This window comes from Salvelinus fontinalis, chromosome 17 (genome assembly GCF_029448725.1).
Source record: "Salvelinus fontinalis isolate EN_2023a chromosome 17, ASM2944872v1, whole genome shotgun sequence".
NCBI lineage: Eukaryota > Metazoa > Chordata > Actinopteri > Salmoniformes > Salmonidae > Salvelinus > Salvelinus fontinalis.
This window is the reverse complement of record NC_074681.1, coordinates 38,568,635-38,583,423: the sequence shown is the minus strand read 5'-3', so window position 1 is coordinate 38,583,423 and position 14,789 is coordinate 38,568,635. Positions and strand designations below refer to the sequence as shown.

Genomic DNA, 14,789 nt, shown 5'->3' with positions numbered 1-14,789 from the left:
TGCCTTGGGCTACTGTGGAAACAAATACTGGTTCTGGTGACACACTGAAAGCTCACGGAATCCTTTTTTAAGACCAATCTGGATGCAGGATGTCGTTCGCAGTCCAATTTAGCTTCGACATTTAGTTGGCTCTATAGAAGCATCAAAGACAATTCAGCTACTAAGCATTATGCATTGTCTTATAATACGTGGCAAGGTGATGTTATAGCTTACTTATGGAAACGGAAATCTTTTCAGGCAAATCTCATTTATCTGCAGAGCTGAGTTAACCTGAAAACACTGTTTTGTCAGCACTTTTAAAATCAACTTAGATAATGAGTTCACAAAGGGCGTTGCTTTGATTGCATGTACACATATTTACAGAAGTCTAGCTTGTTGTATCAAGGCCTCAGGGCCTCATCTTATGGAAGAAAAACAACAACTTTGTCAACACAAACTGATCTGTCTCGTTCACACCTCTTTCTTTTACTCTATCTTTCTCTCCTTCTTTCTCGCTCTCCTCCCCCAGTCCTCCTCCTCCTCCCAGGAGCTCTTGCACCAGCTGCCCTTCCAGCCCACGGCAGATGAGCTTAATTTCCTGTTTAAACACTTCCGGAGCACAGAGAGTTTGGCGGACGAGGAAGGGCAGCCCTCATCCCTTGTGAGGCTCCGCTCCCGCAGTCTTAGGTAGGCACGCCACCAATCAGACCACCAACACACTTAAAGGGACCGTTCGCCAACAGATACAAGTTTTTCAGATGTTCCTAATGCATTTATGAATCTGCACAACAGTTGAAGTGTTAAAAAAAAAAAAATTGTATTTGTCCCATTCGCCAAATACAACAGGTGTATACTTTACCGTGAAATGCTAACTTAGATTCACCCATTTTGAATGTTATATTGTTTTTGCGCATCTCTCATTTCATGTTTTTATTTGTATCTGAGCCATTGCTGTTCAAGCAGGCAGACATCCATCTGGTATGATGTATCATTGCGATAAACTACACTGGACCACAACTACACTGGTGAACACACAAAGCTGGGTAGCCATTTGATTAGCTGTTCAGCAGTCTTATGGGTTGGGGGGAGGTAGAAGCTGACAATTTTTAGGGCCTTCCTCTTATACCCCCTGGTATAGAGGTCCTGGATGGCAGGAAGCTTGACCCCAGTGATGTATTGGGCTGTATGCACTACCTTCTGTAGCGTCTCTGACCTCCTCCCTATAGGCTGTCTCACCGCTGTCGGTGATCAGGCCATCCACCGTTGTGTCATCGACAAACTTAATGATGGTGTTGGAGTCGTGCCTGGCCGTGCAGTCATGAGTGAACAGGGATTACAGGAGGGGACTAAGCACGCACCCCTGAGGGGCCCCCGTGTTGAGAATCAGCGTGGCAAATGTTGTTACCTACCCTTACCACCTGGAGGTGGCCCGTCAGGAAGTCCAGGATCCAGTTGCAGAGGGAGGTGTTTAGTCAGTGTCCTTAGCTTAGTGATGAGCTTTGAGGGCACTATGGTGTTGAACGCCGAACTGTAGTCAATGAACAGCATTCTCACATAGGTGTTCCTTTTGTCCAGGTGGGAAAGGGCAGTGTGGAGTGCAATAGAGATTGCATCATCTGTTGTGGTGGTATGCAAATTTGAGTGGCAGCAGACATGTAGTGAGCAATATGTTCCCAGATAGCACACACATCTGCCCAACGTAGGCACGATGTCTACAGGATTCATTGGGAAGATGCAGTTTAGACAGCGTTTGTAAAAGATGTTCTACATTGGTTATACTGTACGTTGGCCAGACGTCACAACTCTATTCTGTCTCCCCTGATTGCTCAGTTTAGCCAGGCGGCCAGCTCTAGGAAGAGTCTTGGCGGTTCCAAACTTCTTCCATTTAAGAATGATGGCGGCCCCTGTGTTCTTGGGTACCTTCAATGCTGCAGAAATGTTTTGGTACCCTTCCTCAGATCTGTGCCTCGAAACAATCCTGTCTCGGAGCTATACGGGCAATTCCTTCGACCTCATGGCTTGGTTTTTGCTCTGACATGCACTGTCAACTGTGGGACCTTTTTATATAGACAGGTGTGTGCCTTTCCAAATCACGTCCAATCAATTAAATTTACCACAGGTGGACTCCAAGTTGTAGAAACATCTTAAGGATGATTAATGGAAACAGGATGCACCTGAGCTCAATTTTAAGTCTCATATCATACTGTCTAAATACTTACGTAAATAAGGTATTTCTGTTTTTTTTTTCATCCAAAATGTCTAAACCTGTTTTCGCTTAGTCATTATGGGTTACTGTGTGTAGATTGAGGATTTTTATTTATTTAGCCTGTTTTAGAATAAGGATGTAATATAACGAAATGTAGAAAAAGGGGTCTGAATACTTTATGAATGCACTGTATGTGAAAATGGTGCGTTTCTATGTGGTGTAGTAAAATAGAATAAAACATGTATTTAACCTTTTATTAAACTAGGCAAGTCAGTTAAGAACACATTCTTATTTACAATGAAGGCCTACACCACCCGGACCACGCTGGGCCAATTGTGCGCCGCCCTATGGGACTCCCAACCACGGCTTGTTGTGATACAGCCTGGATGGAGAAGGATAAGTGTTTCCAATGACATCAGTGTGCATCGTGTGATTTTTGACCAAATGTGAGTAGGCATTGTCTACTAATTGGTTGACGTCATTGGAAACACTTATATCGTTATCTTTTTTACTACCAAACATAGAAACGTGCCATTTTTTTTAAACAAACAGTATGTTGATGTGAGGTTGGTGCTGTGAGCCCCACACTTCTGGACACCCATGTAATTGAGTCCAAGCCAGTGGCATTTGATACGTTTGTTATGTTTTCTCTGCTTTCCGTTGAACTACTAGTCTTTTTAAAATAGCTTATGATCGTGCTATAATGAAGAAATTGAGTGATTTTTATGAAATGTGTTCTTCCTCCAGCCCTGGTCGGACATGCGGCAGCTTTGATAATGAGATTGTAATGATGAATCACGTTTACAAAGAGCGCTTTCCCAAGGTAGGTATTATTTTCTGACTAACCCCCCTTTTTTTCCTAGCACATCAATAGATTCATCCTCGTCACAAAATACTTTCATCGTGTCCACTTTTATATGTTGCTTTTAACTGCTTTTTTATTTGCCAAGTCTACGATCTTCTCTTTCAATCATCTCCATCTTTTTAATTGTCTATGATGTGCATTGTGACATGCGTTGTTGTTTGTGGCGATAAAGTTTATGGTAACAGTTGATATGATCTCCAGGCCACAGCTCAGATGGAGGGGCGTCTGCTGGACATCCTCGCCGACTGCTCTCCAGACAGCACCCTGCCCCTGGCTGACGGCGTGTTGGGCTTCATCCAGCACCAGCTAGTGGAGCTGGCCAGAGACTGCCTGGACAAGTCCCAGATGGGCCAGGTCACCTCGCGCTACTTCATGGAGTTGCAGGAGAAACTGGAGAAACTACTGCATGAGGTGAGGTTCTCTCCAGAACGACTCAGCAAAAGCCTAATGCAATATGTCTGCGTCAGGTAGGCTCTCTCATAGAAATAGATTTACATGAGTGTATTCAGGGATGGAGCTTTTTAACACTGTCAAATTGCCGTGGTCTGAGGAGCTGCTCTCTTATTTCTATTGGCTCTCTTCTGAATGACTCCGGTAACTCTGATGCAGTATGTGGGCCGTTCCATGAAACAGGTGCCTTTTTGGACATGCACGTTTTAAGAAATGAACTTAAATGCCTGTTCTTTCAACATTCAGTTGCATGGAGGATATGTTTAGCCTATGGGGAGAAAACACATTTTCCCATCTCAGGCATTAAAAGCCTATGAAGGTAGATCTTTTTATCTGAACTTGTACCACGCTGTCTGTTAACCCTATTATGGAAACCGCCTAACTCTTTGAGATAAATCCAACGTTTTGTCATGGATCAAGTATTCCTTGTACAAATAAACTTGCATATAATATAAAACTGATAACGTTACTGATGGGCCTCTGACAGGCTTGATGATGACAGGCTTGATGATGACAGGCTTGATGATGACAGGCTTGATGATGACAGGGTTGATGTTTTAGGTGAAGATCGGCCATTACTCATGTGGTGAAAACCATGGAACCACATGGTGTTCATGGAATTGGGAATTATACCTATGTTCCACACCTAATGAAAGTCAAATCAAAGTTTTCCAAAAATGTATTGAGCGAACGTGTTTGCTGTGTTGAGCTCGACCACTTCAGTCAAAGCTAAAACAATTATAAATAGACCAAAAAGAAAGAAGACTTACTTCCTTTTCTACCGTGCCGTTCAGAGAACTCAAACGATGTCCGCTGTGAATCATTTAACTTGGTGGCATGGGGTCCATTATTTTAAAGGGGTAAATTGTTTCCATAACAGGGTAGCCTTAAAATGAGGGACAGATGTAAATGCATCACTATTCACATGAATATAAATAATCTTCAGAAATGACTTTTGTCAAAGCAGCAAAATAACGAGGCCTTTACAATGATTTTATTTTATTTGGATCTCTTTTAGTCCCCATTTGGACTAATCTTCCAAGAGTCCTTAAACATTAAAATACAATTTATAATATGAACACATTTTCACATATAACACAATATTACAAACGTGCATAATATACTAACATAATGACCCAATAAATACTCAATCTAAAAAATATTGATTCTTTATCTACTATAGTCCCACAACATTTCTATGTATTATATTTAAATCGTTTTAAAATAATGTTTAAATGTATATATTGAAAGGTTTCTAGTTTGCTCAGTTAATTTATTCCATTTCTTTATTGCTCTAAATCGAAATGTTCTTTTGCCTATTTCTCTTTTCTGTCTGTACAACGCATAGATGGTGGACAATCTATTCCTAGTATTTACGGAATGTCTGTCTCTTACCAACTGAATACTGGTGTGAATAGAACTTGGCCGTTTTTTTAAATTATGTATATTATGAAATAAAATAAGCATTTTTTTTCAATCATCTTGTCGATTTGATGACCAACCAAGAACACTGCGCATGACTGCAACAGAAGAACCATATCTCCACCTTAAAACAATCCTTGCTGCTTTGTTCTGTGCATTCTGCAGCCTCCTAACTTCACTTGATGATGCATTTCCCCAGACCACAGAACACCTGACTCTCAATTAATGCTTGTTATTTGCAGAATAATTTTTCCCGGTAAATATTTAGCTATCCTTCTGATTATGCATGCTGTTTTAATATATTTTTTTTGACATAGATTAGTTATTTGAGACGACCATGATGATGGTGAAACCTTCACAAACATCACACACGCTGAAAAAGCGTGTGTGAGCAAGGAGGCCTACAAACCTGACTCAGTTACACCCGCTCGGTCAGAAGGAATGGGCAAAATTCACCCAACTTATTGTGGGAAGCTTGTGGAAGGCTACCCTAAACATTTGAACCAAGTTAAACAATTTAAAGGCAATGCTACCAAATACTAATTGAGTGTATGTAAACTTCTGACCCACTGGGAATGTGATGAAAGAAATAAAAGCTGAAATTAATCATTCTCTAATATTATTCCGACATTTCACTTTCTTAAAATAAAGTGGTGATCCTAACTGACCTAGGACAGGGAATTTGTACTAGGATTAAATGTCCGGAATTGTGAAAAACAGTTTAAAGGTATTTGGCGAAGGTGTATGTAAACTTCTGACTTCAACTGTAGTTTCCCATAGTCTGACGTAATATTTACACCCAAGTAACGCATGCTTGTATTAGTCCACTTAAATGCTTAGTTGTCTTTGACACTTGAGGGTGCGTCACAGCAATAGTTTTACAAACGTACATTTAATATCCTGATGTGTAGCACTATTCACCTATTAATATTTATATATTTGGAATCGTTTGTCTCAGCCTCTTATGTACAGGATACTTCATAAGACCCAGTAGCGGGGCATCCGTTTATCATTTATCTCTAAAGTAGCCTTTATGCCATCGATAAAGTTTTGCATTTTGCAGAGTGAGGTGCTGTTAATCGTCGAACTTCAATTCTGCCATCACTGTTTGGGCTGTGATGGCCTCCACCACCTCGTGGAGTTGGGCTCGGTGAGCGACTTGAACGCGGTGAGCATAGCGGATTATCTTCTCTTTGGTGCCGTCTTTCACTTGAATACTTACAATGAGTAAGGACTCATTGCTAGTCTGATTTAGGTCAAATATGTACTTTTAACTCGTGAAGTTTAATTTAGGCCAAAATTGTCAGAGCTTGATCAGCACATGGCCTTTCCCCAGAATTCCATGCAGGAAGTACCTTTAATGTATTTTCTACATATGTTTCTACTACCATCTCTTATGACTGAAAAGAGCTTCTGGACATCAGAACAGTGATTACTCACCTCGACTTGGAAGAATAATTTTTCTTTTAATGAGTCGGACGGGAAGGATATACTCCACACCCGAACAGGCTCTCATCCCCATTATTCGCTGGAGAAAGAAACAGAGATTTTGTGGAAAGAGATGGGGGTGCCTTGTGAGGATCATGCGACGAGTGACTAATCTGCCTTTACCATCAGTACTGTTAGCGAACATTCAATCGCTGGAAAATAAATGGGACGAACTGAAGGCACGTATATCCTACCAACGGGACATTAAACACTGTAATATCTTATGTTTCACCGAGTCGTGGCTGAACGACAACATGAATAACATACAGCTGGCGGGTTATACACTGTACCAGCAGGATAGAACAGCAGCCGCTGTTCTTTTTTGAGGGACCATGTCAAACCAGACTTGTGGAGGTCTACAATTATTTTATTTTTTTCTGAGTTCTTGGCTGATTTCTTTTGATTTTTCACCTGTTGTCAAGCAAAGAGGCACTGGGTTTGAAGGTAGGCCTTGAAATACATCCACAGGTACACCTCCAATAGGCTAATTGACATCATTTGAGTCAATCAGAAGCTTCTAAAACCATGATATTTTCTGGAATTTTCCAAGCTGTTTAAAGGCACAGTCAACTTACTGTATGTAAATGTCTGACCCACTGGATTTGTGATACAGTGAAATAATCTGTTAACAATTGTTGGAAAAATGACTTGTCATGCGCAAAGTAGATGTCCTAACCGACTTGCCAAAACTATAGTTTGTTAACAAGAAATTTGTGGAGTGGTTGAAAAACGATTTTTAATGACTCCAACATAAGTGTATGTAAACTTCTGACTTCAACTGTATGTGCTTTAAACTACCCCCCCCCCCACCCCCACCCTGTGATTTGTAAAATCACTGAAGATCTAGACTGTTTGTTTGATGCCCTCCCTATATTTCTAGCAGGTCGGGTTGCTTCCGTGAAAGAGCAGTCTTGGTAAGAGATTCATTATCGGTGTTCAATGCTTCCTTTTAAAATCCCTGCTAAAACCTTTACTCGCCTAAATGCAGCAAAAGGTACGTTTTTGGGGGAGCAAAAATAAAAAGGCTCGTATTAGTTATAAAAACTAAAGCTGTTCAAAGAATTAGGTGGGCGTGGCCTCCTTAACCTGAAATCATATTACTGGGCAGCTCAACTTAATCACATAGCATCATGGATTCAACAACCAAAGGATTTGACATGGCTTGAAATTGAGTCAATATTGTGATATGCCTTTACGTTGTCTTCTCTTTATAGCAGACCTTATTTCTATGGACCGGATTAAACAAAACCCAATTATTACTCTTACATTGAAGACATGGAGGGAGTTTCAACGCCAATATAAACTGAGTAATGACATTTCTAGACACGCGCCTATATTTCACAACCCAGCCTTTCTCCCTGCTAATATGTCCCAAGGATTTAGGGAATGGGAAATGAGGGCTTTGTAGAGTCTCTTAACTATTCAAAGGCTCAATATATTTTTTTTAAATATATAATTTCAAGAAATCCAGGAGGAATTCATATATCCCAAACAAAGTTTTATAGTTACCTTCAAGTAAGGCAATTAATTGTTAAAGGATTGTTACAAAAAATGACTGAGCCAATTACACCTATTGACGAGATGATTGAATCACTTTATCAAGGGGAAAACATTGGAACCGTTTTCAAATTTGTATCACAATATCCTTAACATGCCAGATAATCTTAGGAACTCAAGGCAGGTTGAATTACAGGTGCAGATATCAGAGGAGAGTTGGGGAAATATATGGAAAACACAGGGAGTTTCAATTCAAAGTATTACATAGTTTTTTTTAATGAGTCCTGATATTACTTTTTCAATTTTATAAAGTTTATCAGCTACGTGTTGGATGCCGTGTGGACAAATAGGTACTTTATCACATATATTTTGGCCATGTCTGATAAATAGTATTTTTGGTTTGAAATTCTCAATGATATTCAGGACATCACAGGTATTAGTATTTAACCGGACCCATGTCATCTCCTCCTAGGTATTGTTCCTGTGGAGATACTCCAATCCTCTCCACTTAAATTGATAGATTATCTTTTAGCAGCAGCAAGGAAATGTGTAACAAAATGCTGGGAAAATGAACATGCACCCTCAAAAGATATGTGGTTAGGTCTATGCGGGGAACTTGCTGACAGAGAATTACATCAATCTTGCAACATAGACAGCATAGGTATGAAGGTGTCTGGTCAGAGTTCCTGACATATCGTACGTGTCTTCTGTAATTTATGGGCTTTTTTGTTTGTTTCAGTTTTTGTGTGGCTTAATCCAAGTGGTATACTTATTCAGAATCTTGAAGTATTTGCTCTATACAGCCAAAATGTACCCTTAACATGTGAATGTAACTACGCTCCTTAGCAAAGATAAGTTGTGTATGTATGGAACATGTTCTTTATGTACTCTTTAATCATTTTTTTTTAAATTTTTTTTAAAGTTACTAACAAAATAGCACGGTTGGTTACGAGCCAATAAAATGGCAGCCATCCCCTCATGTTGTATGATGAGATTATTATAAATAATATGGACAAAAGAGCGAGACCTATTTTAATTTGTCAAAATGCAGCAGAGCATCAATCATGTCACCAGAATAAGACCCTCAATATTTATTGGAAATGAGCATCAAGCTCATCACCATGTTCTTCCACTACCCTGTGAAGTTCATCGTCATTTACGTAGTCTGTATCCTAAGAAACTGCATGTTTTCCCGTGTTGTTTGGTCCTGCCATTACGACATGTAATTGCATGACTCCAAGTTTACTTCAATGGTTGGTTGATGGTTATTATATTCATATTTGCGCGTAAACGTTTTTACTGCCAATTCTTACATAATTCATTTTACAGACACAAATATCCCACCTTTCCTATTTTGTTTTGTCGACATCAGGAACGTTTACTGACATTTGTTGTTTTATCCGATACAGTGCATTCGGAAAGTGTTCAGACCCCTTTTTCCACATTTTGATACGTTACAGCCTTACTCTAAAATTGATTAAATCGTTTTCCCCCCCCTCAATCTACACACACTACCCCATAATGACAAAGCAAAAAAAGTTTTAGACATTTCTGCAAATGTATTCAGACCCTTTACTCAGTACTTTGTTGAAGCACCTTTGGCAGCGATTACAGCCTCGAGTCTTCTTTGGTATGATGCTACAAGCTTGGCACACCTTTATATTTTGGGAGTTTCTCCCATTTTGCTCTGCAGATCCCCTCAAGCTCTGTTAGGTTGGATGGGGAGCGTCACTGCACAGCTATTTTCAGGTCTCGAGATGTTCGATCAGGTTTAAGTCCAGGCTCTAGCTGGGCCACTCAAGAACATTCAGAGACGTATCCCAAAGCCACTCCTGCGTTGTCTTGGCTGTGTGGTTAGGGTCGTTGTCCTGATGGAAGGTGAACCGTCTGAGGTCCTGAGTGCTCTGGAGCAGGTTTTCATCAAGGATCTCTCTACTATGCTCTGTTCATCTTTCCCTCGATCCTGACTAGTCTTCCTGTCCCTGCCGCTGAGAAACATCTCCACAGCATGATGCTACCACCACCACCATTCAGGCCAAAGAGTGGAGTGCTGCAGAGATTGTTGTCCTTTTGGAAGGTTCTCCCATCTTCACAGAGGAACTCTGGAGCTCTGTCAGAGTGACCATCGGATTCTTGGTCACCTCCCTGACCAAGGCCCTTCTCCCCCGTTTGCTCAGTTTGCCCGGCCAGCGAGCTCTAGGGAGAGTCTTGATGGTTCAAACGTATTCCATTTAAGAATGTATTCTTAGGGGACCTTCGATGCTGCAGAATTTTTTTATTTTATCCTTCCCCAGATCTGTACCTAGACACAATCCTGTCTCGGAGCTCTACGGACAATTCCTTCGACCTCATGGCTTGGATTTTACTCCGACATGCACTGTTAACCGTGGGACCTTATATAGACAGATGTGTGTGCCTTTCAAAATCATGTCCAATTAATAGATTTTATGACAGGTGGACTCCAATGCGTATGTAAATAAGTTATTTCTGTTTTTTATTTTTACAACATTTCTGAAAACCTGTTCACTTTGTCATTATGGGCGTGTAGATTGATAAATGTTGTTTTTAATCAATTTTCAAATAAGACTAACGTAACAAATTCAAGGATTCTGAATACTTTCCAACTGTATGTACTTTAAGAGCATTAAAAAGTTGGCTCGAATCCTGGTTATTGATTTACGCTTTTTAAAGCCTCCTGTGTATTGAGAAGAATAGATTATTTGATACTGTAGGTTCTTGCCGTGCTTTGATTCTAGACCGTTAGTTGGCGCCTGCCAAATGGATCTCTTCGGTCTTAGGCAATGAGCCCTACTTACGCAATTACATCTAACTTTCCATAGGACCAATGCTTAATCATTGCTGTCCATACAATGGCTTGCTTTTATTATTTTTATCTGCTATGTTAGTTTTTTTGGCAGTTTTCTCCCTTGTATGTAATACATTTTTCAAATATAGGATGCATCAGAGTTCATTCAGTCCTCCTTATGATGGTTTGTTTTTGTCCCAAGATCAAGGAGGTACCCTCTCTTCAAAAAAAGTGTCACATCCTAGACGGAATTAAAGTATTATGCAACCCTGTCATTGTTCGTACACTTTGTTGTACTTTCTCGTTAGACGGTGTTGCAGGCTCCTCAGTATCCCCAATCACAATCACCATTTGTCAAAGCATCGACTACAACTTTATAACTTAGATTTTTCAGAAAGAGGATTGCCGGTCTCATGCCTTGCACATGATTCGGAGCTATTTTTGCCACATTTGTAATAACTTGAAACGGTGAATACTAAGCCAACTACCAACCGATTACTAATAAGGAGCCGTTCAAAAACCTCTCTTTGACCCTAATCTTTAAAGGGGCAATCTGCAGTTCAAACAATAACGAAGATCAGGGATGGGGCTGGAGAAATGTAACCACTTTAAAATTCATAGACGGAGATATGGTTGCCATGACCTCACAATTATTGTTTTCAATATGTTTTGATGCTATACAGTGTTTGTTTACAATTACTTTTTTTTTAAAGAAAATTACAAACTTAGATTTTGTGTTCTGATGGGGTGCAACAGTTGAACTAAGCTCATGAGGCATTCATAAATTAGTCTTCAAGAAACAATGGATATATATCGTTAATTTATAGGTCAAGAAATGAATGTAGCAATTGCAGCTTAACCAGACTCTTCTCGCTTAAAGGGTCATTTGATTATGGAAGAATTAGTTATATTGTGAATGTTCTATTTGATTATCGTTACTATACAGACTACAGACTAAGCCGCTGACATTTATAGCAGATTATTTTGTAATGCTTCTATGGAGTTCCGTACCAATGCATCGCAGTGGTGTCATGACAACTCTAATTATTAATATGTTTTGGTGGGTGCTTATGTACAAGTTTGTATTATACGCACGTGTCAATTATTCTATATTTTTGTTGCATATCCCAACACCCTCAGAGTGGGGATGCTGCCGGGGTCAGACATTATCAACAGTGACCCTGGAGCATTTAGGGTTAAGTATCTTGCTCAAGGGGACAGATTTTCACCTTGTCTTCTCAGGGATTCGAACTAGTGACCTTTGGCTCAACGCTCTAACCCCTAGGCTACTTTTTTATAATTTTTAAAACTTTTTATTTGGTAAATATTTTCTTAACTCTTTCTTGAACTGCAGTGTTGGTTAAGGGCTTGTAAGTAAGCAGTTCATGGTAAGGTCTACACGTGTTGTATTTGGCGCATGTGACAAATATAGTTTGAATTGATATACCTGCTGCCTATGGCATATAAGGTTCTGTATTGTTCTTGTCATGTTCATCAGGCGTATGAGCGGTCAGACAGTGAGGAAGTGACCGTCATCATCAAGCTAGTGAAGAAGATTCTCATCATTATCTCCAGGCCAGCCAGGTTACTGGAGTGTCTGGTAAGATTCCAACAATCATGCAAACAGTTTTTTCTTCTCCATTTCAGGAAGTGGTGCTCCTCAAGCAATTGCTAACCAACACAACTAATATGATACGTAACATCCACGATGCATTTTGTCCATCCTCTGATGTTAATAGATTTTTCGTAGGTTAAGTACATTGAGAGCTAGACTTAAGTACTCCACCACTAAGTGTACTCACTAGCTTGTTCCAGGGTTATAACACTAATACATCGACCTTTGTAATGTGAATCGTAATAACCAATATTCCTATGGTCTTAACACCACCAATAGGAGTTTAACCCAGAGGAGTTCTTGCACCGTCTGGAGGCAGCAGAGGACCATGCCAAGGTGGGCCAGGTCATCAAGACGGACATCCCCCGCTACATCATCAGCCAGCTGGGCCTAACCAGAGACCCTCTGGAAGGTACAGTACCGTGGGGCTTTCTCTTCCACCATCTCTTTTAATATGAAGCACTTTAGGGTTATTTTTGAACCTGGCCAAGCGGCTACCTGTTGAAAAGGTGCGGCTACCTTTTTGATTCTCCCATGTTGTCTCTGAATATAATGTGCAATAGATCAACTTGTGATCGCACTGAGTTGCGGAAGGGTGACATTTGTGAGGATGGCAAGGGTCATGTTCATTTGGGCATGCAAGATAAAACGTTTTAAAACATTTGCTACAGTAAAGGAGTTTTTCGTATTGTCCAGGTAGTCTCTACAGGTTTCAGTCTGTTTCCTTTCGTTTGGTGCCTGACCATTGTCTCTCTCCCACTATTGTACTGTAGACATGGTCCATCTGGAGCAGACCTGCCCTGGTCACGGAGTGGCCTGCAGAGACGGTGACGACACTGGGGAGGTAAGGCAACCAGAAACACTTTCACTGCAGGATAAGTTCAGCTAAGCTATGTATTAGCATAGTGTCGCGTGTACTGTGTAGGCCTATAGCATGAACGTGCACATTATAGAATTCGCTTGGCTTGAGATGAGATGCATAGAAGACAGTTAAAGTTCTCTCAAAAAAATGATAACACATACTGTGGCAATTACACGGCATGTTTAATCGTTTGGACCTGGCAAATGTGTTCAGGAGAAATTGCTTTGTTCCCCAATTTTGTGTCTCAGAACCGAGCAGCCTGCGCTCCTTCTCGCAGGAAACCAGTTGAGAGCGACTTTGACACCCTCAAGCTCATCAGTAACGGGGCCTATGGGTGAGTACGAGCTCTTCGTTTGAAGCGGGCTGTCTTTTTTGAGGAAATCTGAGTATGCAGAACGCAGAAGTGAAACCGAAAGAGGATATCTTGATTGCGTGTGCTGCCATACAGTTGGCTAAAATGCCAGAATGACATTTCTTCAACAAATACCACGCCAATGTTTATGACCAACTGGCCAAATGCCTGTTCAAATATGTTGACAGTGGACCAACTGCGCCATATTAAGCCGGGTGTACACTATACGATTTTGGCCCTGATTTAGCTATCCCAGACACGTTTTTGAGATCGGAGACAAAATAACCATGTTGTTGCTTACTCGAGGCACGCGGCCGTCACAGGCGTTCGTTTATTGTGAGCAGTCCCAGACGTCCCGGACGTTTCAAACGTGTTTGATTTATCGGCACAAAGTCCGCTCTTGTAGGGTGAGATGTGCTACGATAAGTTTTGAGAACGGTGATCAGCAATAGCCAATGAGAGCTCGCCAGAGAAGAAGCCAGTGAGATGATGATATTGTTTTGCGTCACCCAGAATGCGTAGACACTTGAGCAGGAGCGACGACTATAACTAGTATGTGTCTGTACTTGCCTTTTAGCCAAAGTGTCAAACCGTTATAGCTCTGATGTTCACAAGCAAATGTTATTCAATAAAAAAATATTAGCTAGAAATGTTTACTCTATGGCAAGCGTGAATGTCTGACTGAAAACGTTTTGAGGCCGCATCGAGCCACCGCTCGTTCTAGCTGCGTTCAACGATGATGTGATTCGATTGTTTTTCGTGAGACCGCGCAGCATCATATCCTCACGATCAAGTGAAGAATCTTGTGGCGTCTGACACCCAGTCTGTGCCACATCGTTTAGTGTGCGCACCGCTATGATGGCGAGACGACAAAACAAAAAAAGACCGGAAAGACAGTCGTTTTAATGTGAGAGGCTCAGCGACGTTAGGATTTAGAAAGTGATGTTGTGTACACCCTGCATTGCTTACACTTGTCCAATCCTCTCAGATCTCCAAAAGTGACTAGGGGCTGTTTCTGAAAAGGGCCTTTGTCTTAATAGTTTTACGGAAGACCGCTTCCTCTTTCATCTCCACTACACAATATGGCAAAAGCAATATGATTGATGCTTACTGGTCGTACTCTCTCACATCAGTGCAGCAGAAGTAATTTAAGACGGTTATAAGAAGCACCGAAGTAACTGACTTTTTTTCTCTCCATTTTCTTTCTCTCTCTCTCGATCTCCCCTTCTCTCTCCTTTTCCACGGTC

General features: G+C 40.8%; 1 protein-coding gene across 3 annotated transcripts in view; it reads left to right on the top strand.

The window, feature by feature from the left end:
* Window positions 1–14,789, top strand: part of LOC129814313 (microtubule-associated serine/threonine-protein kinase 3-like) — a 48,768-nt gene that overhangs the window by 17,405 nt on the left and 16,574 nt on the right. For all 3 annotated transcript variants that reach the window (XM_055867368.1, XM_055867370.1, XM_055867367.1), the window contains 7 exons: window positions 509–666; window positions 2,933–3,008; window positions 3,252–3,461; window positions 12,212–12,313; window positions 12,608–12,740; window positions 13,102–13,172; window positions 13,439–13,524. In XM_055867368.1, coding sequence (XP_055723343.1) covers window positions 509–666; window positions 2,933–3,008; window positions 3,252–3,461; window positions 12,212–12,313; window positions 12,608–12,740; window positions 13,102–13,172; window positions 13,439–13,524 — 836 coding nt within the window. The remainder of the gene's footprint in view (window positions 1–508; window positions 667–2,932; window positions 3,009–3,251; window positions 3,462–12,211; window positions 12,314–12,607; window positions 12,741–13,101; window positions 13,173–13,438; window positions 13,525–14,789) is intronic.